The sequence below is a fragment of the Myotis yumanensis genome, unplaced genomic scaffold (genome assembly GCF_028538775.1).
Source record: "Myotis yumanensis isolate MYYU_CA2020_CCGP unplaced genomic scaffold, mMyoYum1.0.hap1 SCAF_15, whole genome shotgun sequence".
Classification (NCBI taxonomy): domain Eukaryota; kingdom Metazoa; phylum Chordata; class Mammalia; order Chiroptera; family Vespertilionidae; genus Myotis; species Myotis yumanensis.
In genome coordinates, this window is record NW_027223766.1 from 41294728 (window position 1) to 41319407 (window position 24680).

General features: G+C 45.5%; 1 protein-coding gene and 1 non-coding gene across 6 annotated transcripts in view; both read left to right on the top strand.

Moving 5' to 3' along the window:
• NCALD (neurocalcin delta) overlaps positions 1-24680 on the top strand; it is a 316714-nt gene that overhangs the window by 276988 nt on the left and 15046 nt on the right. For all 5 annotated transcript variants that reach the window (XM_070392674.1, XM_070392671.1, XM_070392672.1 and 2 more), the window contains one exon: positions 22413-22815. In XM_070392674.1, coding sequence (XP_070248775.1) covers positions 22438-22815 — 378 coding nt within the window. In that variant the 5' untranslated portion in view covers positions 22413-22437. The remainder of the gene's footprint in view (positions 1-22412; positions 22816-24680) is intronic.
• Positions 7878-8008, top strand: LOC138993557 (small nucleolar RNA SNORA41). Its single transcript, XR_011468284.1, has one exon. It is a non-coding gene; the product is annotated as a small nucleolar RNA SNORA41 (small nucleolar RNA).

The following is a 24680-nucleotide window of genomic DNA, read 5'->3' on the forward strand; positions in this document are numbered from 1 at the left end:
AGAAGAAAAAGGATGACAGCCTGACATGGTTTTGCTGATTGGAAAGACATTCATGAGGGAATAATAACATCTTTTCAAAAAGACAGGGATATAGGAGACTGAGGAGGGAGCCACTCTATCTTTGACTATGTTTATCCTTCCAAAAGTTATCAGCCACACCCTTATTGGAAAGATGGCATAATTTATTGCCAAGGTTGAATAAGAGTCAATAACTTACATATTGCGTTGTACAGAAAAGACACATACACAAAGAAATTGCCAGGAACCATTCAGGCTGGTTATCTAACCAAGTGCCAGATAAATGTCAGTCGTGGGTTGTCAAATATACCTCAATAAAGCTGGAAATGTCATAGAATATGGTAGGAAGGGCAGTAGCCTTGGGGTTAGGAGACCTGTGTCAGGTCATGAATCTGTCTTCAGCTAGGTGACCTTATGCAAGGTACTTCATCTCTTTGAGCAGCCATTTACTTGTTCATTAGATTCATGCATTTATTCAGGAAACACATGGACTTGCTCTGTGCCATGTGTCTGTGGTGGTAAAGAATGTAACCTATGCAGAGAGACATACCGGGGTCAAGTTGCAGCTACGTCACTCACTTTGAGACCTTGAATTTATTTAACCCCTCTGAGCTTCCGTTTCCTCGTCTGTCAAATAGTGATAATAAATCCCAACGCATAGAGCAGTTGCAAGCTATTGTCAATGAGGAAATAAAGTGAGATTGTGTATATAAAACATTGAACTCCTCCTGACACATGGAAAGAGCTTAAGAAATGATAGCAATGATCATTATTCTGGGTACTGTACCAGTTGCTGGGAATGCAAAGGAGAGTGGGGGAGAGGGACACTGTGCAGGAAAAAGCAGACAATAGTGTCGGCCTGAACACCTCCCTGGACTGTTGGGAGGGTCCCTGAGGACATTAAGTAAAGAGCTTCACATGCCAATAACAGGCTGAACAAAGGAAAGATGGTATGGCTATTACCAGTGGTTGGGGCATTGTCTAGAGACTCTAGAGTCTTCCCTTTTCCTGTTAGGATGGAAATTAGAGATAACCCCATGTGTCTTAAATAACCTGCACATGCATTCCCTCACAAAACAAGAAGTCCAGAGGTGAAATGTTTCCAGGGTTGGTTATTTCTATGGTTTAATGATGTCATCAAGAGTCCATGTTTCCACTGCCATTCTCAGATGTTGGTTGACATTGGCTGCAGCAGCTCTAGACATTACCTCCTCGGCACACCACACCAAGGCAGAGATATCTCCTCCTTGTATCTTAAGATCTAAGAAGCCCTTCTCAGAATCCCATCCCCACCCTTGTACACTAGCCTGTAAGTCTCATTGGGCAAAATTGGATTCCATTTCTTTTCCTAAGCCAGTCAGTGATAAGATAAAGCTACTATAATTGGTTTACGTTCACCAAGATCCACCCTCCCGGGGCTGGGAATTCCTTCATTTCCTCCCCAAAACAAGGCATCGCAGAGGATGCAGACCACCTGAACAAAATCAGGTTTCTGTTAACAGGGAAGGAAAGAGAAATGGTTGCTGGGTACCCACTTCAGTGTCTTCTACAGGCCCTATCTCTAGTCAGTCTCTGTATCTCCTAATTCCACCTCCAAAATATCTTAGATTCACCCTGGTCCTTGCCCAGGTTCCCAACATCTCTTGCCTGGACCCTTGATTCCTTTTATCTCCATCCCAACCACCCGATCTTCCCTTCAGCCTCAGTCAGCTCTTTACATAATGCAAGTCTGAATATACCATGTCCTAAATTAAAGACTCTTAAGACTCAACTCAGATGCAACCACCTCTTTGAAGATGCCCCTGATGTTTTATTATGGCTCTTTTATAGCCCTGATAAGGGACAGTTTTGCTTTTGAGCTATTTGCATATTTTCTATGCCTCCTCCTGTCTTCTTGGTCCAATACGGTGACATTGGCTACATGTGGCTATTGAACATCTGCAACATGGCTGGGCCCAAACTGAGATGTGTTTTAACTAAAACAAAAAAAAAGACATTTTGACTTTCAAAGATTTAGAACAACAAAAAAAGAATTTAAATTTTTCCATTAATAATTTTAGAATTGATCATATGTTGAAATGATCATGTTTTGGATACATTGTGGTTAAATGTAATATCTTATTAAAATTCATTCCCCGGTTTCTTTTCCATTATTAGTGTGATAGCTATTTAAAGTTACCCACATAGTTCGCATTTGTAGCTCACACCGTTGTCCGGGCACTCGGTTGCTCACCGTGACAGAGTTGGGGCCGCATCTTGTTCGCTCATTATTCATTATGTAGCGCCCTTTCCTCCCCTCCCGTCCATCAGAGTTGGAATCCACTCAAAACACTGTAGTTGGAGTGGGGTTTTTTGTGTTTCTTTTTTTTTTTTTTCTCCCAGTGTTCTAACTGAGCTTCTTTTTAAGTTTGCCACATTTGGAAATTACTCTTCATTGTGGTTATTTCCAGGCACTAAGTTGTTATGAAACAATCCAATTGAAAGAGGAAAAACTAGAATTTAAAGATTTCGATTAAGTTTGCTTGTCTCTGTTGGTTTTCATTCTGGTTTAGCAGACATTCCTCAACAAATTATATCTTACACTTAAAAGGTAGGGGTGTCTCCATGACTACAGCCCCCAGAATTTTTAGTTATTTTTACAATTGCTATTAGGAATAAAGCAGTAGATGTAAATTATGTTCTTTCTATTCAATTCCACGAATTACAGCCGGCAGTTACTTCTTTTATTCATGGATAAAATAATTACATATAGACATTTAAAAACCATTTATTGTATTCTTAGCCAGGATCATTTAGAAGACCCAGGATTAGTTCTGTATTGTAGAAGACATTTAGGAGGAAATCTGTTTATAATGGCATAATCGAATAAAAAAATTTTATATTTCATGCGCAAACATGAAGGAATTAAGTTTTATTACAGTAGCCAAAAAATGCCGTTGGAGGGAAATCATTTCTCCCCCCCCCCCCCCCCAGAAATGTCTTTAGAATTATAGTTTGAATTTGGAAATAAACCATATCCGTGGCCATAAATCATGTGCCAGAGACTACAACAGGCTCGTCTGGTTGCCTTCTGGCCAAAGGGCTGAGCGGCCTTTGCAAGCAGAGTGCTGCCTCCCCCTCCCGGCGCGGGGAGGGCTGTTCCCCTGGATGAACAGAAGCCGGCATGGAGTCCATTATTTTGTCGGTGGGGCCGCTCAGTAAGGCTCTTTGCCAGGTCTGGGGAAGAGCATTGTTTCCTGTGGCTTTGATCTTTTCTCACTCAGAAAAGCTCTGCCCCCATGACATGTGGAAGCCGGAAGCCGGGTGGAATTCGGGGACCCTCTCCACTCATGGAGTCCCTATCCCAGGACAGCTGGGTAGTCCTTTCTCTCTTTTTAAAAAAATTACGGTAAAATATACATAACCATCGATAGACCGTTTTGCTTATCCATTGGTCTGTTGCAGGACATTTGCATTGTTTTGGCTGTGTGTGGTTTTCAGTAGAGCGTGAAAATACTAGTATGTGATGACACGCTGGGCATTTCTACATTTGGATCTATGTCTGATGAATGAAAAAGAAACCCAGATGTATCACCCTGAAAAAAGCCTGGCTTCCCTGCTGGAAAGAGAGCCTGCTGTGTGGCAGGACGTCATCGAGCGGAGACCTCCTTACAATTCATAACTCCCAGGGCCAACTGCAAGCGCCTGGCAGGAGGGGCACCTGCCTCCTCGCCCAGCAAAGCTGCCGTGCAGGGGCGCTCCGGCCCACCACCCTGTCCTCGGCAGGGGGGCTCCGGAGGGTCTGGCAGAAAGCTCCAGCCACGTGCTGTCTGGTTGCTAATGCAGGAAAGGGAATTTTTAAAAGGAGGCAACCAGTCGATGTGTTTCTCTCACATTGATGTTTCTCTCTGTTTTTCCCTTTCTCTTCCACGCTCCCTAAAAATCAATGGAAAAATACCCTCAGGTGAGGATTAACAAAACAAAACAAAACAAAAAAAGGAGACTGGAAGTGACCCTGTCATTAGAATTGAAGCTACTTAGAAGAGGATTGCATATAGTCTTTGCTTAGGAAACGAGGCTTCTTTCGGTGTGTACTGGCTACCATTTTATTCCGTGAGGTGATGTTAGTGGTGTTACAGCCAAAGACCTGGAACTATCCAAATCCTGTTCCTCCAACCCCTACTCCTCCCCGTGGGCTTTCCTTGGGAGCTATAAATACACAGACCTTGGACATGGAAGTGCCTCCTGTCATTAGTCAGGCAACCAGGCTCGACCTGATTGGTGGAGGGATTGGGTGAGGCTCCATCCTCAACTCAAATCTCAGTGCTTCCACCACTTAGCTGCTAAGCTGTGAGGGACAGAGTCACAGTACTATATCCTATATAATAAAGAGCTAATGTGCAAATGGTCGTCACACCCTTGCGCCGGGGCGGGGGGACCTGAGGCTGCACCCCCTGCCCTGCAGGGCTTGATGGGGGTGGGGCCGGCCGGATCTGGGTCTCATGCGATTTCGAGGCGCGCGCAGGTGGGCAAGGACTTGACTCTGGGACCGCGGCATGCCCCAGACTCTGACAGGAGGGAGATTTTCATATACATTTTACTAGTTTTCTTTCATCTCTGACACTTCCATTATAGAGAAAGGGCAAATAGCAATATTAAAATACTTCCTCTAGCCGAAACCGGTTTGGCTCAGTGGATAGAGCATCGGCCTGCGGACTGAAGGGTCCCGGGTTCGATTCTGGTCAAGGGCATGTACCTGGGTTGCGGGCACATCCCCAGTAGGAGATGTGCAGGAGGCAGCTGATCGATGTTTCTAACTCTCTATCTCTCTCTCTTCCTCTCTTTAAAAAATCAATAAAATATATTAAAAAATAAAATAAAATAAAATAAAATAAAATAGTTCCTCTAATTAATTCCCTTTTAATGTGCATGAATTTTGTGCACTGGGCCACTAGTATATATAGGGATGAGAGAGAAAGTGCCAGAGATTTCTGCTTATGTCTGGAGCCAGGTGAAAGCAAGAGGTAGAGGGAACGTATTGGACTTGAACAAAGTATAGTCTTTGCTTTGGCGCATGAGTCTGCAAACTCACCCGGTGACAACAGTGCTTCTGAGTAAAGGCAGAGGGAAGGGCAAAGGTCCTCCTTCCTGTGTATATGCACAGGCATTTCATGTATGTTTCTCTCTGACAGCCACGTATCGCACACACTAGTGTCCCTGTTTTGCAGGTGACAATACCAAGGCTCTGAGAGTGTGCGTGAGTAGCCTGCATACACGTGAGTGGCGGAGCGGGATTTAGACCCACAGCTGTTGGACACCATCGTCTGTGATCTAAGGGTCATTCTGTAATATTCCTATTGTCAGACTTGGTGCCAGAAACAGATCCACAGGCCTCCGCGCACTTGGCCCGTCAGCCCTCTTTCTAATTCTGTCCGGCGGGTGGGGCAGGAATTCTGTGCCAGGTGAGTTCCGACAGCGATGCTTTGCGTCTTTTGTGATCATTCCTGAGCATGGAGGCATCTGCTCTGCAGAGCCTTTTATGAAGCTGAATTTAGAAACAGTTGAAGTGATTATCATATGAAAATTGTTTCAAAAAAAAACTAAAGAAAAGAAAAATGACCTTAATTCCAGAGTATCGTCATTATTTCGAGGGCTTCTTTCTAATCAACCTTCAAAGCCTGGTTAGAAATAAGTGTTAGAGAGCAAAGCAGTGGCTTTGACATTTTTCTAAAGGGACTGTAAAAGCACCAAGAGGCAAACCCAACCCCACCGCTGAGAAGATGCTGCCGCCAATGACCAGAAAAAGGCGAGGAAGGAAGGCTGTCCGGCGTTTGCTTTGCACTGAGCCACTGCACAGGCCGCAAGCACCTGCACGGGGAGAGCGGCTCTGTGCTGACTGCCTATTGGTGTTACTTTGTGTTTCATGTGTGATTTGGCATGATTTTGTAGGTTATTTTTTGGGGCGGGGGGCAGTCTGGGAATGCTTACAAATGTTTCTGTGCAAATTAATGGCAGGTGCTTCTTTGCTTTACATCATTTCAGCTTATGAAAGGCTTCATGGGAATACGCTGTTTTCAGATAGCAAAAACCTGTGATTGTATTGCACTGGGTAATTTACACAGTACTTTCTCACACAGTACCTAATTGGATCCGTACCTTTTATTATTATTATTATTATTATTGTTTGAAGTATTACAAAGAGTAGTACATATGTCTCCTTTTTCCCCCATTGACCTCCCCTACCTCCCAGCACATGCCCTCACTGCCCCCCCTCCTCGCCCAGTGTCTGTGTCCAATGATTATCCTTATATGCATGCACACAAGTCCTTTGGTTGATCTCTTACTCGCCCCCCCGCACCCACCGCAAGCCCTCCCCTGCCTTCCCACTGTAGTTTGGCAGTCTGTTCGATGCTTCTTTGTCTCTGTATTTCTGTTCATCAGTTTATGATGTTCATTATATTCCATAAATGAGTGAGATCATGTGATACTTATCTTTCTCTGACTGGCCTATTTCACTTAGCATAATGCTCTCCAGTTCCATCCATGCTGTTGCAAATGATAAAAAAAAAAACACCTTCTTTTTTACAGCAGCATAGTATTGCATTGTGTAGATGTACCACAGTTTTCTAATCCACTCTGCAGACTGGTGCAGCCACTGTGGAAAACAGTACGGCATTTCCTCAAAAAACTAAAAATGGAACTGCCATTTGACCCCGTAATACCACTTCTAGGGATATATCCCAAGAAAACAGAAACACCCATCAGAAAGGATATATGCACCCCTATGTTCATAGCAGCACAATTTATAATAGCTAAGATTTGGAAACAGCCTAAATGGATCCATACCTTTTAAGGTATGATTGGCATGCCCATTTTACACATGCAAAACTGAGGCAGGACAGGTGAAATGATTTGCTCAGGGTCATTTAACTAGTAAGTGACAGAACAGGAACTCAAATTCAAACCTTTGACCTCAAAGTCCACGTTCATTTCTTATCATCATGCACCTCATTGCATGGCGGTGCTTCTGAGTTTCATCTTTACATCAGCGATCTGGAGCTTCTCTGAATTGTTTGCTCAATGACTTTCCCTCTCGGAACCTTAATTTCCTTACTGTAAAGTAGGGATAACTAGTTCCAAGAGTTATTGTGTAAAGTTAAGTAAGGTCATGGGTGTGAACGTGCTTGTAAAACTGTGAAGTGTTAGACTAGTGCAGTGGTCGGCAAACTCATTAGTCAACAGAGCCAAATATCAACAGTACAACGACTGAAATTTCTTTTGAGAGCCAAATTTTTTAAACTTAAGCTATATAGGTAGGTACATTGTTATTAACTTAATTAGGGTGCTCCTAAGGCTTAGGAAGAGCCACACTCAAGGGTCCAAAGAGCCGCATGTGGCTCTCGAGCCACATTTTGCCGACCACGGGACTAGTGGGTCTTCATTTTCAACCCCCTTCCTTTCCTTAAACTTGATACTGAGCTGCGTGATGATAGCAGGTCCTTGGAATCTGGTGCAGCTAGATTCAAAACTGGCTCCTCCCCTTGACTATCTGTCTGATCTCAGAGAAATTATTTAATCTCCCTAAACCTCAGTGCCCTCATCTGCAAAATGGGTGAATTGTGCTTCCCTCACAGGGTTGCTACAGGGATGAAGTGAGATAATGTATGGAAAGCATTTAGCACATTGCGGGCGTGTGACCAGTAATGAAGTGGGAGTGATCATTGGGCTTGGGGACAGAGAGGCCCTGATGAGCTGGAGACATCAAGTAGCAGGTGATTGTGATAAATGCCAAATAGTGGGGGGAAGATCAGGCTTGTGGAAGCACACCTACTCACTCACTCCCTTGTCATGTCACGTGGTAATGAAACCTTCCCTCCGACGTCCACAGCGCCGGGTCTGCAGCTGTTCACGGTGGCCGTTGTGGCATTCCTCTGTGGGAAAGAAATTGTTACACGATTACACACCTCTGTCTCTGCAAAACAGAGAGTGGGTATCTGTGTGACAAACACAAGAAAAAATCTTTCCCCCCAAAAGAATTGTTTAACTGAGTCCTATCAAGAAAAGATGATAATTAGAAAGACAGCTGGGCTGTATGCCCTCGTCCATTGTATCTGATTTTGTATGTTGGAAGAAAATTTGACAGTGTATCAGTGAGGCTGTGAGACGAGAAGAAAATATTTTGTTGACTGATTCCCTTACCCTGCATGTCAGTGACCAAGTCTCAAAGCTTATTTCTACATAATTGAAACTGTGTTTGCTAGAGCAGGACGATAGGTGAGCATCACAAGTCGGATTCGTGTGCATTTCATGTCGTGAGAGATGAGCAGGGAAAATGGTGAGTGGAGATCATCAAAAGCAGAGCAATTGAGTGATTCTGAATCAATGGTGTGGCATTCATAATAGAGTGGTGAGATTTTCTCTTTTCTGCAATTGCTAAATTTTATTTTTCTCATTTAAGTCAGATTCCTCAGCCCAGGTACAGGGCTTGTCGATGAGTTGCGAATGGGGTGGTATCGATCCCTTGGCCTTCCCGGTGACAGGACCACAAGGGCCTCCTAGAGCCTTCAGCACTCTCATCCACCCACCCCAGGGCGCTGCCTAGGTTGTGTCGCCTTCTGCGTGTGCTGAGAGGTTCACAGGGCCAGGCAGCACTGCCGTGTCCTGCTGCTGCAGTGGGAACACATGGTCAGTAGAAATCCTCACGGGTTATTTCCTGACTAAGCTTAATCTTGACAGTGAAGACAGGGGGTAGGTAAACCAGAGGTGAGACCGGGTCCCTATCCCGCCTGAAACTCTAATCCTGAGATTTTTAAAACTTGGCAGGGAGAAACGTTTTTTGTTGTGTTTTTTTTTTTTTTAAAGTTCTGCAAGCTGCATCTGTCTTGCTAGGGATGGAAACTTCCCTACCACGTTGGGGTTATTTCCTTGACGATGAAAACCTCACACTGTAAAGCCAGGATTCTCCTTGGAAACGGAAATGTCTACAATGCTCTAGTTCCTAGTTACATTTTTTTGTTTTGTTTTGGGAAGAGATGCTGCTGAGGGGTATCCAGCTGGCACAGCAGAGATGGGGTTCCAATCTAGGTCTGTATCCTGGGGGACGTTTTTCTTTCTCTTAGCCAGCTGATCCTGACTCTACCACCATCAATCAATCAATCAATCAATCAATAAATAATCCTGAGGCTACTTTTCCTTTTCTAGGAAAAACAATATAAGAAGAAAACCATACTAATACCATTACTGGTAACCTTTGACCCGAGACAAAAGAAAAATCTCAGCTCCCCAGATATTGTTAGGAGAAGGAAAACTCACTTAAAAGTCCACAGACATGAACTCTGGTTACTACCAACGGAACAATTGCTGACTAACACCAATAGGTATAAATGTTCTGGTGCCTTCTGCTTAACGGAATTCTGGAAAGTGTCACAGCAACGTCTCACCCTCCATGGTCCTTAGGAAACAGGCTCAACAGAATGGAGCCATGGTTTCTTAAGCATCTACCACATGCTGGCATCTTTCTCTGAGCCACGGAGAGAAGTAGCAACAAAACTCTAGAGATATGCCCACTGGTCGCTTGGAAAAGGAAGGAACAGAGGGATGGAGAAAGTAACAACCTCCACCTGAACAGCAAGTAAGATTTCAGCAGGTAGAGAAGGAGAGAGGCATCGTTCTAATGCTGACTATTGGGAGCCACTTCCATGTTTACAACGGGTTTTATGTTTATCTCTCATGAGCTTCATCCACTAGACCACTGTGAGGATGGGGGTGACAGTAAAAGTGCTTGGGCAGCCCTGGCAGGTGTGGCTCAGTTGGTTGAGCATCCTCCCATGCACCAAAGGGTTGCCGGTTTGATTCCCGGTCAGGGCCCATGCCCAGGTATCAGGTTTTGGGCTAGATCCCCAGTAGGAGGACGTGGGAGGCAGCTGATCAATGTTTCGTTCTCACATCAATGTTTCTCTTTCTCCCTCTCCCTCCTCTCTCTCGGAAAATAAATAAATATATATATATATATATATATTTGAAAGTGGTTGTGCAAGTTCAGGATAGAGTAAGGAATTTGGTGATTTCGATGAGTTTGGGGTGTGACCTTGAAGGGCCCTGACTACCAGGCCATAAGGTTTAGCCTTTAATCTGCCATCAGTAGGGAACATGGAAGATCTCTGAGAAATAACATGGCATGATCAGATAGAGAGTCTTAAACTTGGAGAGCAGTTAGTATTTCTGAGTGTAGGTGGAAGATAATGAAGGCCTAGAATAAGGAATGGTGGCAGTAATCTATACTAATAATAGAGGAATGTGCAAATTGTCCAGGATGCCGTCACAGTAACAGTAATGACCAAACAGCAGGCTGCGTGGGGTGACAATGCTGGCAGGGGGGTTAGTGAGGGACGACCAAATGACTGAACAACAGGCTGCGTGGAGCAACCAGGCTGGTGGGGAGGGGGGCAGTTAGGGGCAACCAGGCCGGCAGGGGAGGGGGGGGCAGTTAGGGGCGATCAGGCAGGCAGGCAGGTGAGCAGTTAGGAGCCAGCAGTCCCAGATTGTGAGAGGGATGTCCAACTGCCAGTTTGGCCCGATCCCCAAGATCAGGCCTAAACCGGCAGTCGGACATCCCACAAGGGGTCCCAGATTGGAGAGGGTGCAGGCTGGGTTGAGGGGACCCCATGCATGAATTTCGTGCACCAGGCCTCTAGTTAGAAATAAAGTTGAGAGACAAGGATTCTCCTATGGCTATTTTTGTATTTTTTCCCCACTAATAAGTAGAATTTTGTTTTTCTTTTTCATAAAGTTCATTCCTTTTTTCACCTCTGACCTTCTTATGAAAAGTTGGTTAACAACAAACAAACAAAGAAACAATAAAACAACTAAGAACCATTTTCCCCCAAGTAAGGAAGGGTTCAGTTAATTATTTATATCCCACATCTGTTGATGGCATCCAGTTTGTTCCTAACATACCATTCTTGTCCTGCCAGACCCTGGGAATGGGTTACAAGCCCTCCTTTTTGGGGCTGGATGGCTCATTGGTCTGGGGTTTCTTTGAGACGGTTCTGATTCTGCCCAGTTCCATGTAGTCCCCCACCCACCCACCAACCCAGCCTCAGAAGACCAGAGAAAAAACACAATATCCTACTCTCCATCAGCTGCTTCTCTAACAGAATGACTTTGCTTAATTTCAGGTTAGAATAATGATTTCTGTGCAGGGAAAACTCAGCCAGGGTCTGGCAGGAGTCCTTTCTGGGTGCAAACACACAAATGCTTTAGCATCTGGCAGGTGACCCTAAGGAGGCAGTCAGGCTGGAAGCTAACAGTCCCTCCCTCCCTCCTTCCTTCCTTCCTTCCTTCCTTCCTTCCTTCCTTCCTTCCTTCCTTCCTTCCTTCCCTCCCTCCCTCCCTCCCTCCCTCCCTCTCTCCCTCCCTCCCTCCCTCCCTCCCTTCCCTTCCCTTCATCCTTTCTCTGTCACTTTCTTGCTCTTGTTCTTTCTAATTCTCCATTAAAGCAAGGGGGAGAGTTCTCTCAAATCATCAAGGCTCATCTTGTAAACAACCCACTAAACTAAACCCTATCTCGTTCAGATTAACAGTCAATATTTATTGAGCACCTGCTAGATGCCAGACACAATATTGAACTCTTCCCATTCATTGGGATCCCTTTTTCTCATTTAGTCCTTCAAACAGCCCTATGAGAGAGGTATTATTATGCCGATGTTACTGTAGAAGAATGAGAAAGAGGGAGACGTCAAATGACATTCCCAAGGTCACATAACACGGTATATAATAAGAACTTCAACTTAGTTCTTCTGCTACCAAGACCAATTCTCTTTCCAGTCTTCCCCTGGAGAACACAAAAGGTGCAAGAGGTTAAAAGAAATAACTTGATAGTCTTCTTGTTAGCCAATTAGTGGACTTCTCACTGTACACACAGTTGATGAACAAACACGAATATTTCAGCCACATTGGCCAGGATAGGGAGTGATCGCTCAATACATTCCCACAGAAGCAGCCATTCCAACTCCCAAAGTGACTGAGCCCAAGATAAGGAGGGTGTGGGAGTGGGGAGGGTGTCCCGATCCTGCTCCCCTGGGACCACAAGTGACGTGGCTTTGTCATGGCCATCAGCTTCTCTAAGCGCCTCTTCCTTGGAATAAAGCAAAGAGGTAATATCCCTCTTCCAACTGTACAGTGAAATTATGAGAATAAAATGTTATTGAAAATGCTCTGAGCTGCCACCAGAGCCAGATTCCCTTCTCCCCCTATGCTGTGTAGGAGACTATTTTTATAAGCATAGTCATTCCAAGCCAGGAAACAGTAGATGTTAAACACATGTTTGCTGAATAAATAAAAAAATGATGAACTATTCTTAGACTGTATGGAGGGGCTTGGATCAATTAACTGAATGCATTTGTGGCCCCTAGAGGATGTCTAAAAATGGGGACTTGAGCTGCTCATGTACCTCTGGCTGCTAGTTCAGTGAGGAGGCCTGGATGCCCACAGCTGATCTATTTGCCTGTCTCAGTCTGTGACAGCTCACTGTTCTGCTTTAGGGTTTTATCGTAACCCAAAGTGATAATTCCTGTCTTTTCAATAAGAGAATATTTAGTACCTTTAGCTAAACAGACACATATTGCAATTGGATTTTCACAGGAGTCAGCCAACTTAGGTAGGGCCTCAGCCTGTGGCTGCCCTGGGGGACTGTGGAGGGCCTCAGTGTCCCCCAGTCTTTCCCTCCCTGCAGCCAGCCCTGACCTGGCATCTGTCCCCCACGCGCAGACAAGCGCGTATGCAGTGGTCTGATGGCCAGGAGGTCTGATAGCGAGGGGACACGTGCTCCTCATCTGGAGCCCTGACTTGAGACCTCCAATGATTTCTTCCTTTGGGACAGCTTTGTCGTTTCTGCAGATCCAGAAGGTGGCCGTTTGGTATGGCCCTGTGTGCTCACTTAGGGATAGTGTGAGCATGCGATTGATATCAATTCACCTCCAGTTGCTGGCACTGTGGGAGGATTTGGTGGAGAAGTCAGCCATCAGCTAGACTTAAAGTAGCAGGGAAAGGTGTGGGCATGAAAGTTCAGGAGGAGTGGAGGCTGAGAAGGGAGAGGGGGCATTTATGTGCTGACAATAGTTGCACTCGTAAAAGAGCAAGGTGGGTGCGCCCTCCTAGGTGCGAGAGGGAGCACATGGCAAGCTTGCAGGTGTGTATGCCTGTGACACAGGCAGGCCAGAGGGGATGGGGTGGAATTCCAAATCCAATTTCAATTCCAATTCAATACTAATCTTAGCTGGTGTGCAAACTCTTGAAAAAATGCATGGTTAGGATGTAAAGGCGCAAGAGGAAAATGGCTTTTTGGAGAATTTATAAGGGAGGGTCTGGAGACCGTAACAATAATCTCTTTGCTATAAATACTCCCCAAAGAATCTGGGAGCCAGGATTGGACTGAATGCCAAGGGAACAAAAGAAAAGTGGAAGCAACCTAGTGTCCAACAAGGGAGAGTCATTAAGTACATTTCAAGCAATGGAATATGAAAGGGCTGTAAGCCTCATGTGACCAGTTACCTACCCGATGCAATGCTTGGCACCACGTCAGTGCTCAATACTGTTTGTTGAATCAATGAAAATTCTGCAATTTAAAATGATAAGACACATCCGTAGGTAGAACACCCACCGTATACTTTCAAGTAAAATGAAGATTACAGAATAGTGTAGTATGATCCCATTTATGGTCAGAGTGAACAAATTTCATGTCTCCGCATTTAGATGTCTAAGAAGATATTGACAAAGAAAACTATTAATAGTGCTTATCTTCTATGGAGTGCTATTGGATCAGAGCAAGAGCGTTCATGTTCTAATGTCCACATCCTCTTGTTCCTGACATTTTTTACAATAATGATGGAATGCTTTGGTAATCAACAAAACCAAAAATGATATTTCCATTTTGAAGGGAGTGGCAAAGGGTGGTTGTTAGATAATATTCTACTCAGATTCTTAACAGAAATCTATGTTCTGTGGGCAGTTATGTGGTTGCACTTTATTTTTACGAAAAATAAAACATTGGAAAGCAGACCAACACCAGGCCCCTTGCACACTGAAATGCAGGTTCTGTAGACAAGAGCAGGTGGGTTTCCTGGGCTTCCTCTCAGCGCGGGGGAGGCGGAAGGACTTGTATTCCCCTGAGCCTCCTGCTCACTATGTATTTCGTACCAGTTCAGTTCTCATCTCAAACTCTGTCACCTCTCTGCCAGGTGTGTGACCCAGAGTCACAGGTGGGCCACTCACTCTGGAGGTGCAGGTCCCCATTCTCACTGGGAAGAAGGCCTCCCTGCAAGCAGTGGCTTCATGACAAACCTCTGGCAGTCCCAGCAAAGCCATTTTGTGATCCAGTTGAGGTTGTAGGAAATATAGGTCTGGTTTCCTTATAACATTTGTTCTTACCAGAGGCTTTGGTCAAGATAAAATTCAGCTAGGGATTGTTATATAACTTCACTTGTCCCTCTTTAATATTTTAATTTTTCCCTTCAGGCACCACTGTGTTTTATGTCTTAATTTGCCCGTTATATATAAATATGTCAGTTCATATATATGGCCTCCTTTCAAACTTCCACTGAGGGGCAAGTTCCATTGAGGAGAAATTTCTGAAGCAGTGTGATCTTCAGGCTTTTGTTTAGTCTCCCCCCCCCCCCCCCCCCGCCGCACCCCCCCACCCCCCCAGTGAGAATCAAAGACAAATGACCTAGAAATAAAGTTGCTGGATCTTAGCCACCTGTAAAATAAATTCAGATAGTTAAAGGACCTGAGGTCCAAGTCATTATTTAATGAATGCTTGCTTCCATCCATCTGTAACTCATCATTTCTTCCCTACATTTTAGGAACTTTTTTCTAGGTATGTTTTCATAATTTAGACATTCCATTGGTTAAAAATTAGAGGACAAGGTTACCTGCCCCAAAGAGGCAAACATTTTTAACTAGAGGCCCAATGCACAAAGTTTGTGCAAGGGGCTCGGCCCTCGCAGCCCTGGCTTCGTTCAGAAGGTCATCCGGAAGGACGTCCAGAAGGATGTCCGGAAGGTCATTCGGCTGTCCGGTCTAATTAGCATACTACACTTTCATGATTAAAGATTGTCCTGGTCTCTTCCTTAAACCACTGTGGGTTCTGCGTTCTTTGTTGCAGCTGAGCTTGACTTTAGCTGCTCGCATCTTGTAAATTCCATTTTAGGAGACCTCAGAGCAGATGGCACTGAGACTTTTCCTTTGAAGCTAACCAGGGTGTCCAGGATGAGCTGCAGGCTTGTCCCTGGAGAACCTAACGCTGGGCCCTTAGGAGTTAACTCTCGGAGTTTTTCGAACCTGATGAGGAACTGCAGGAATGAAATGCTGCCATCTTTCTCTCCGCAGAGACAAAAACAACAACAAAGAAGGGCGCACACGCATTCCACAGGCTGCCGCCAGTCGCCATTTCCTTTCCCTGTGGCATCACTTTTAGGAGCTGTGCTTTTTTTTCTTCTTCTTCTTCTTCTTCTTCTTAAATAGAAAGTTCACTTCATATTTTAGATTCCTGGTCATGGTTCTCGGTTGGTGGTTTGATGTCTTCTCTTTTTGTATATTTTCCTTTTTCATCTGTGGTCAATATTAACCCCAGATTTATTGTTTGGGAGACTGGATGTGACCCAAAATAGGCTGGGCAGTTCCACATTACCCTTGTCAGAGTGAGTTACTGAATAACAGAATGCGGGCGGCAACAGAATCGATGTGCATTGCACTTAAAGGTAGCACAGACTCAGCAAAAATTAACAGAGATATGTTATATATACTACATACATCAGTGATGGCGAACCTTTTGAGCTTGGCGTGTCAGCATTTTGAAAAACCCTAACTTAACTCTGGTGCCGTGTCACATATAGAAATTTTTGATATTTGCAACCATAGTAAAACAAATTATATTTTTGATATTTATTTTATATATTTAAATGCCATTTAACAAAGAAAAATCAACCAAAAAAATGAGTTCGCATGTCACCTCTGACACGCGTGTCATAGGTTCGCCATCACTGACATACATTATATGGGATGTACATTAGGCATCTCAGAATTAACACGTGCACAACTGAGCACAGATACCCATGCCCTGCCTCACCCATATGCTCCGCTTCTCCTGCCCTTTGCCCATTTCAGCACGTTTCAACTTCACCCTGATATTTGCTTAGGCAACGCCTTGGAGTTAAGCTGGACTGCTCCCTTTTTTCACACCCTACGTTATCCAATTCTGTTAACTCCTAAACGTTTGGTCTAATTGTCACCTCCTTTGCCACTACCACCAGCTCCAGCGACCCTCATCTCTTGCCTGGATCACTGCAGTGGCCACCAAGCTGGTATCCCCACCTCTGTCCTCACCCTTCCTTAGCTTACTCTCAGCACCACAGCCAGAGCGGTCCTGGTAGAATATAAATCACTCCCATCACCGCTCTGCTAAAGTCGTGCAGAGACTCCGTCTCACTTGGAGTGGAAGCCCAAGTCCTTCCGGTCACCCCAGGTCTCACATCATCTGGCCCTCGTCACGATTCTGATCTCTCTTCCTTCACTTTCTCCTGCCCTGCCCTCCCCTCCCCCATATCCTGGAGCATGCTAAGCATGTTCCTCTTCTAGACCCTTCTCGTTTGCTGTTTTCTCCGCCTGGAATAGTTTTTCCCTGATATCTCCATGGCTACCACCTTCACTTCCTCTGGTCTTTTTCAAATATCACTTTCTTAGTGGGGCCTTCCCTGGCTTCTTATTTAAAACCAGAGGCCCAATGCATGAAATTTGTGCACGGGTACAGTCCCTAGGTCTGGCCTGCGATCAGAGCCATCTTCCCCAGCTGCCGGCAGCCAGCCCTGCCCCCTGCCGCCACCTACCCCAGGCTCCCCGTTAGCCATCAGGCGATCAGAGCCTGCTGACCGTGGGGAGGGGCCGAGAGGTCGGCCATTCTCCCTGCTCAGGTGTGGGGTGACCGGCGGGGAGAGGGCCTTGGCCTGGCGCCACCTGGGTCCCTCACCACCCACCCCGAGCTCCCCATTTGCCATCCATCGGGCAATGGGAGCTTGCCGGCTAGGGAAGGGACCGCGAGGTGGTCAGTGTGCCTCATAGTGACTGGTCGAGCGGTCGTTCCAGTCGTTCCACCTTATAGGGTCAATTTGCATATTGCCCTTTTATTATATAATAAACAACCATCCACCCACCTTGGTATTCCCTGACCCCCTTCCTTCTTCACTTTTCTCCGTGGCACACCTCCATCTAGCATTTCACTTATTTATCCAATTTATTGTATGTCTCCTGCACCATCTCCATGAGAACAGGGTTTTGGCCTGTTGGCTTCCTGCTGAGCCCCCAGTGCCTAGACCCATGTCTCGCTCCCAGCAGACACTCAGCACATATGTGTAGAATAGATGAGTGCCAGTAGGAAGCTGTCTCCTCTCTCCTCACTGCTTCTTTCTGACTTTTTTAGGGGACTGTTGTCTTAATTTCTGTGTCCTTTGTTCCTGGAGCTAGTCTGGCATAGTAGGAAAAAACCAGTAGACAGCCACGTACAACTCGAACTTACCATTTGGCTCTCTCATTCACAAGCTGTGTGACTTGGGACAAGTCACTTAACCTCTCTGAGTTTTCATTTCTTTGCTTATAAAATATGGAAAGCCTTCCTGCCTCCCACTCAGGATTGCCGGAAAGGTTCAATAGAATCCTACGTGAAGGGCCGTCAAGGGTAAGACACGGTTTTCATTTTGCATGGTGTGTGGCCTAGCTGAATGCTGGAGCTTTACATATATGACTGTCTCATTTAATTCTCACATCACATCAGTGAGATACAAAGTCATACTACTGGATCCATTGTAAAGATGAGAAAACTGAGGTGCACCAAGAAGTTCAGCGAGTTACCCAAGAGTCTAGGCAACAACGGAGCCGGGCTTTGGACCCAAGCATTTTTATTCAGTGGCCTGAGATTTCCCCCCATCATGTTCTCCTGGCACAAAATAAGTATTCTGATGGCTGTGTGGAGTATTGAAAAAGGTTTCACCTGAGGTGCAACTTTTGTCTGCAGACTATTTTTCTCTTGACTGCTAATCAATGTGGCATTTCCCTGATGTGATTTTTCCTCCCTCTTCCACTCAAACAGGCAGAAATTCCCGTCTTTCAATAGAAAAAATGTATGGTCGGGCATGCCTCTCTCTTTCCTCTCCTCCCCTGGGACTGCAACTCTATCACATGTCCCCTGAGGTTTTTGTCCTTCGGACTAACCAAGTCCAGATGGTTTTCGCAAGCTCAGACACCGTGGGTCGCAGCGCGTTTGTAGTTATCTACTGAGACACGTTCTGGACTAAATCGTAAACACCCGCTCCCCAAAGAACTCCCCGCACACTCTTCTCCCTTGTTTGTGCGATGGCCTGTCTGTGCTAATGAACTTGTAAATGTGGTTTAATTACTGTTTGCCGAAAAATAGCTGCACACACATCAGTCTCAGTGGGAGACGTAGCCCAGATGTTGAGGCCATTTGTTTCTGGTGCAAAACAGCTAATAAATGAGAAGAGCTTTTTTTAAACATTGGGAAAGGAACTTTGGTTTGGTTTTATATATTTGGGGAAGTAGATCATTTCTTAAGAGAGTGGATTTAAATATTGGAATGGCACTTTCTTCTCCCCCTCCCCCCCCCCCGCCCCCACAAGGCCAGACACACGGTGATGTGCACAGAACCACAGTGTCATAAAAAGCATAATAATGGTGATTTGATGGAACACCACACCAAAGAGCTATATTCCGAAGAACTCCCCAAAAGGAAAACTCAGAATTGCTTGTAAATTCCAGCAAATGTTTCAGAGCTCTGTAAACCCATGTATTATGTATTACCTCATGTTTCTGAATTCTTGCCTCGGGCAAATTGCCAACTTAGCAACTAAATGACAGTTTGACAATCCTAATAAAAACCAGCCTCTCTATCTTTGCTTGTATTCCTTCAGGAAAAAGAAGAAGAAGAAAAAAACAACAACATGAGAGGGGAGTGAAAGTGATTGGAAGCTTCCATTTATGAATTCTGTTTGTGCTCCAGTGGAGTTGGAGTTGAGTTTTATGCATAATAAAATTCAACTCTTGCGTAATAAGATGCTTGCCTGCTCTGTTCTCCCTGCCCCTCCGAGAAGCCGGCCTGGGAGCCGGAGACGGACTAGGTCTGCCTCCAGTGCAGACCTCGGAAAACCAAAGTCACCAGGGCAATTACTAAGGGGTGCTTGTCACATCCTGAACTGTGGCTATTATGAAAGAAGTCTGAGCAGTGTGAGATGCAAACGCTGCCCGCCAGGAATTTATTTTAGAGGGAGCAACAGTCAGGTACACAGACAATTCAATATAAGAGACCCCAAGGGTAGAAGGTGGGGGCAATGGGTGAAGGTGGTCAAAGGGTGCAAACTTCCAGTTATAAGTTCTGGGATGTAATGCATGGTGACTAGTAAACAATACCGCCTTGTATACTTGAAAGTTGCTAAGAGAGTAGATCTTAAAAGTTTCTATCGCAAGAAGAAAATTGTAACTATGTGTGGTGGTTGGCATTAACCAATCCTATTGTGATGATCGTTTCACAGTATATACATATTATTAGGTTATTATGTTGTACTAGAGGCCCGCTGCATGAAATTTGTGCAAGAGTGGGCCTTCCTTCCCTCTGGCACCCGGGACCTGGGCTTCCCTCCAGTCACCCAGGAACCGGGCTTCCCTCCAGTCACCGGCAGGCACCCGGGACCCGGGCTTCCCTCGAAACCCTGGCTTCGTCCGGAAGGACGTCCAGTCTAATTGTCATATTACACTTTTATTATTATATACTAGGGGCCCAGTGTACAAATTCATGCACCTTGAAAGGAACTGTGGGCTACGAGGCTGCAGTGGGCACAGGGGTGGGTCTCGGCTCATCCTCCTCGCCTCCGCCTGGCCCCTCCTACCACGGCCCCCGGTCCCCTGTCTGCCGGCAGCCCCGCTCCTGCTGCTGCCACTCCCACACGCTGACCGTGCCAGCCCCGTTCACACCCGCTGGCAGTGCAGAGCGATTGGGGCCGGCACCAGCAGTGGGTGTGAGCGGGGCCAGCGCCGTGAGCAGGTGTGAGTGGCAGCTGCTGCCCCAATCGCCCCTCAGGAGCAGGGGGAGGTGGAAAAGCCCTCAGGGCGATCAAGGCCGGCAGCCACTGCTTGCACCCACTGATGGTGCCAAGTGATCGGGACCAGCGCCGGGTGCCGGCGGTGGGTGCGAGCAGTGGCTCCGGCATCGGCAGCAGGTGTGAGCAGGGCCGTCGCTGACAGCAGGTGCAAGAGGCGGCTGCCAGCCCCAGTCGTCCCTCAGGAGCAGGGGGAGGTGGAGAACTCTGAGGGCCGATCGGGGCCGGCAGTCGCTGCTTGCACCTGCTGACAGTGCTGAGCAATCAGGGCCTGCGTCAGGCACCGGCAGCGGGTCCGAGTGGGGCCAGCACTGGCAGCAGGTGCGGGCGCCAGCAGCAGGTGCAAGTGCTCGGTGGGACCGTGGCGGTTTTCCATTTGTCTTTCGTTCAGTTGATGTGGCACCCATTTTCCTTCCTTTCAAATCTTTCCCATTGCTTGTAAATTATCAGAAAGTGTTTGCTGAGCCATGTTTAATCTTTCTGCAAGTTGTTTCTGAGTTTGACACGCATCTTCATCCTATAATGCTTGTAATTGTTGGTCTTCAAACTTTTTCGGTTGACCTGGATGTTCTTTGTCTTTCACATCGAAATCACCACTTTTAAAGCGTTGAAACCAGCGTTCACAAGTACCTTGAGATGGGAGCATGTTCACCATAAGCTTCCCGAAGTATACGATAACTTTCAGCAGCACTTTTCTTCCAAATAAAGTAATGAATTAAAACTTCCCGCAAATGCTCTTTTTTGGGCACAAAATTCGACATTTTTAAGCATAAAAATATCTATGATGTTAACACCTTCAGTAAATTTGACATATGAAGTTTTTGAAGCTTGTTGTCAATACAACAAAATAGCATACATATCAAATCACATATATTAACATATGTGTAACTCCATCTATTGAAAAAAATCTGCATTATTAACCGGTACACCTAGTACACAACTGGGTGTCCTTTACAGAGGAGGGGAAATGTCTTACTTTTCTTTGCATCTGCAGTGCCAGAAACACATCTGGTATATTGCGTTCAATAAACACTGAATGGCTACTAGTATGTGAATGGGAAAGACAGTAATTACTGGTATTTTCCCATCGAATAAAAGTTGCCTTTATTCTTCATACCATACTATTTTTAGTTTAAAAATATGTAACTAAAAGGTGTTATATATATATATGTATATATATATATACTTGTTTTTTAAAAATGTAAATGCATTAAAACATTTGTTAATAGCATATTTAAATAAGTATGCATTCAAAAAATCTGGAAGGACACCCCTCAAATGCCAGCAGTGGTTACCTCTAAGTATTTAGATGTGAAATGAGAGTCCGCAGGCCGACGCTCTATCCACTGAGCCAAACCAGCTGGGGTGACACATCTTTTCTATCCCTTCATTTTTGGTCCATGTCTTTGGATCTGAAATTGAAGCAGAATAATACCAGCAAGATTGCCTTAGAAAAGTAGATGTGAAATGATGCTGACCTTCTCCTCTATGCACTCCCGAGTTTTTTTGCTATCTTACTGGGGAGGTGTGCTGCTGTTAGGCTAAGAAAATATGAAGTAATATGTATTTTAGAAAGGAAAGTTTGGCCTATCCCATGAGCCACAATCATTAGACATAAAAAAAAAAAACACCATAATGAAGCATGATCTTTTACATCTAAACCCTGTGTTGACAGTGACTTGACTTCGTGAACTTGAATAGTTGACTTAGCTTGGTAGCTTTAATGGTATTAGGCAGGTTTCTGTTTTCCTTACTCATGTCTGTGTTTATACTATTCAGCAGGTATGCAAGCAGCATTTTACTTGTAAATGTTCTAGCAATTACATGATCGCTTTTGCTCTCTCTTCCTCTCCTTTAATTCTCCCTTCTTATTCTTGGACTCAGTGTTAGAACCTATTTTTTTTTTAAAGCCAGCCATGGCCTCTTCCAAATAGATAAGGCAGAATTAAGTAGCCAGCGCGCCTCTCTCTCTCTCTCTCTCTCTCTCTCTCTCTCTCTCCTTTCATTATGCATCTCTTGTTTTCAGGTTGGCTCCGTATAAAAGAAATAACAGTGTCTGATCAGTGATATTTTTGCTCCGCATCGTTTGCCTGCTTGTCTTTCTATCGTTTTGTTTGGCTGACTACGGTGTTGGAAAACCTAGACAATGTTATTAGACTAAAATAGAGTTTCTTTCTTTTCCCCAAAGGAACAATCACAGATGATAAAATGTGCCTCTAAAGAGCAAGTCTCAAACTGATGTCTATTCTTTTCCAGCTCCAGCTGAACCCTTGCCGCCAGGATGGGGAAACAGAACAGCAAGCTGCGCCCAGAGGTCATGCAGGACTTGCTGGAGAGCACGGACTTCACGGAGCACGAGATCCAGGAGTGGTACAAAGGCTTCCTGAGAGACTGCCCCAGCGGACATTTGTCGATGGAAGAGTTTAAGAAAATTTACGGGAACTTTTTCCCTTACGGGGATGCTTCCAAGTTTGCAGAGCACGTCTTCCGCACCTTCGATGCCAATGGAGACGGGACAATAGACTTCAGAGAATTCATCATAGCCCTGAGTGTGACATCGAGGGGCAAGCTGGAGCAGAAGCTGAAATGGGCCTTCAGCATGTATGACCTGGATGGAAACGGTTACATCAGCAAGGCAGAAATGCTAGAGATTGTGCAGGTATGTAGCCCACTAAAAGGTGTAATATATATATATATTCATTCAAAGAGAAGAACATGAGCTACAAGTTAGAATTGAAAGGGGCACAGTAGTGCTCAGTGCATATTTGGCCTACCCGTGTTTTTGAGAATGTTGAACCCGTGTTACTAAACAGGGAGGTTGCACATAAAAATGCAGATTGGTTGGCATCTCTTGAAAACTCAGGAGGTCTGGCAATGCTGGGCTCCCATTCTTGCCTGGTGTAAGGCACCTGGGGCTTTGCGGTGACTGCCACCCTACAGCTGGACATGCAGTCTGCAGTTGGTCATGCTCATTATGGCACCTCTATCCCTTCATTGCAATGACCTGCCTTTTGAGGTTATATCTCCTGCAGTGGTCATTTAATGATCAAACTGTGGCCTGGGTTCAAATCTTGTCTCTTTCAGTCACTACCTCTGTGACTTTGACCTCGTTCACCTACGTGAGCTTCGTTGGCCTCATCTGTAACATGGAACTGCCAACAGAGCCCACCCATGTTGTGGGGTTATTTTAAGATTACATGTGACTCTCCAGGTTCATTGCTTAGCACAGTACCAGCCATGGGTAAAGCTCATCATCACCATCTTCATTTCTATCTTTATTAGACTCTTGAGTAAAAGCAGGGATCCCTAGCCTCGGTTCTGTCTGGTCAGAGATACACACGTAGAATGGGGTCTCCATCATTTCAGCAGGAGGCACTCCTTTTCTTTCCCCAAGTCATTCACCCAGAACAGAAGGGACCCTGGTGTCGGCCACATTCTCCTCGTGGGAAGGGTGGGAAAGGGAAAAAGAAGCTATGGTCATGGCAAGGTCAACATGATCAGCAGTGAGCGGGACCCAGAGACAAACCTAAGGCGACCGGGACACGGAGAGGATCAGGAGAGCCCCAGCCGCAGGCAATCAGAAGGGCCAGGTGGGCGGTGGCACCAGGGAGGGCTGGCGGTTGCTCACTATCTTGGCAGATGAGTGGGCACAATAGGGAAGCACCTGGCTGCAGACAGCAGGTCCAAGAAAGTGGGCGTTTGGCTTCCTGGAGAGCTCGTCACAGAGGCCAGCACTCGTGCCAGGACATCTGGGTTCAGAGGTAGAGCCCCTGGGATAACGGGGGGCAGGGGGGGGGCGGCAGAAAGACTCTGGAAGGAATGGGGGTGGATGTAACAGGAGGAGACAGAAAGGCTCCCGCTGTTGGTGAGGAAGAGGGTGGAGGTGTGGCTCTTGCTTTCCAGGAACCAAGGAGACCTGCTCACAGAAACGAAGGGGAGAGCCAGACGGACTGACTTGTTAGTGAGCCTTGTGGCCGAGGCCTGGGGTCTGCTCCTGGGCCGGTGGGACGGAACCCACACGGCAGGTAGAGTGACAACTGCACACAGTGCAGGGATGTGGAGCAGGAATCCAGGTGATGGCTCTGTATTAGGAAACTCTGCAAGATCCGCCACTGGGTCTCCTTTCTGCTTGGGCCACCAGTGGCTCTTCCTTCATCCTGAGCAGTAACTATGAATAAATTGTGTTAAATTGATCCCTCAGAGACAGGGATCTTAAACAAAAATAAAGAATTTCTCCCCTGCCCCAAGGGTAAATGTATAACAAATATAATGTCTACTGTAAAAATATGGGCAGTATAGAAAAATATAAAAGAGTATCATTGCTAATAATTTTCTAATATATCTTCCTACTCCTACTTCCATGCATTTAGAAATGTCAATTTCATAATGTACATAAAATTTTGTGTCTTGCCATTTTCACTTAACATAACACAAACATTTCTAATGTTATAAAAACTTTTCATAAAGATATTTTAAAGGCGCATAAGAATCATATACTATAATATACTTGATTTTCCCTTATTG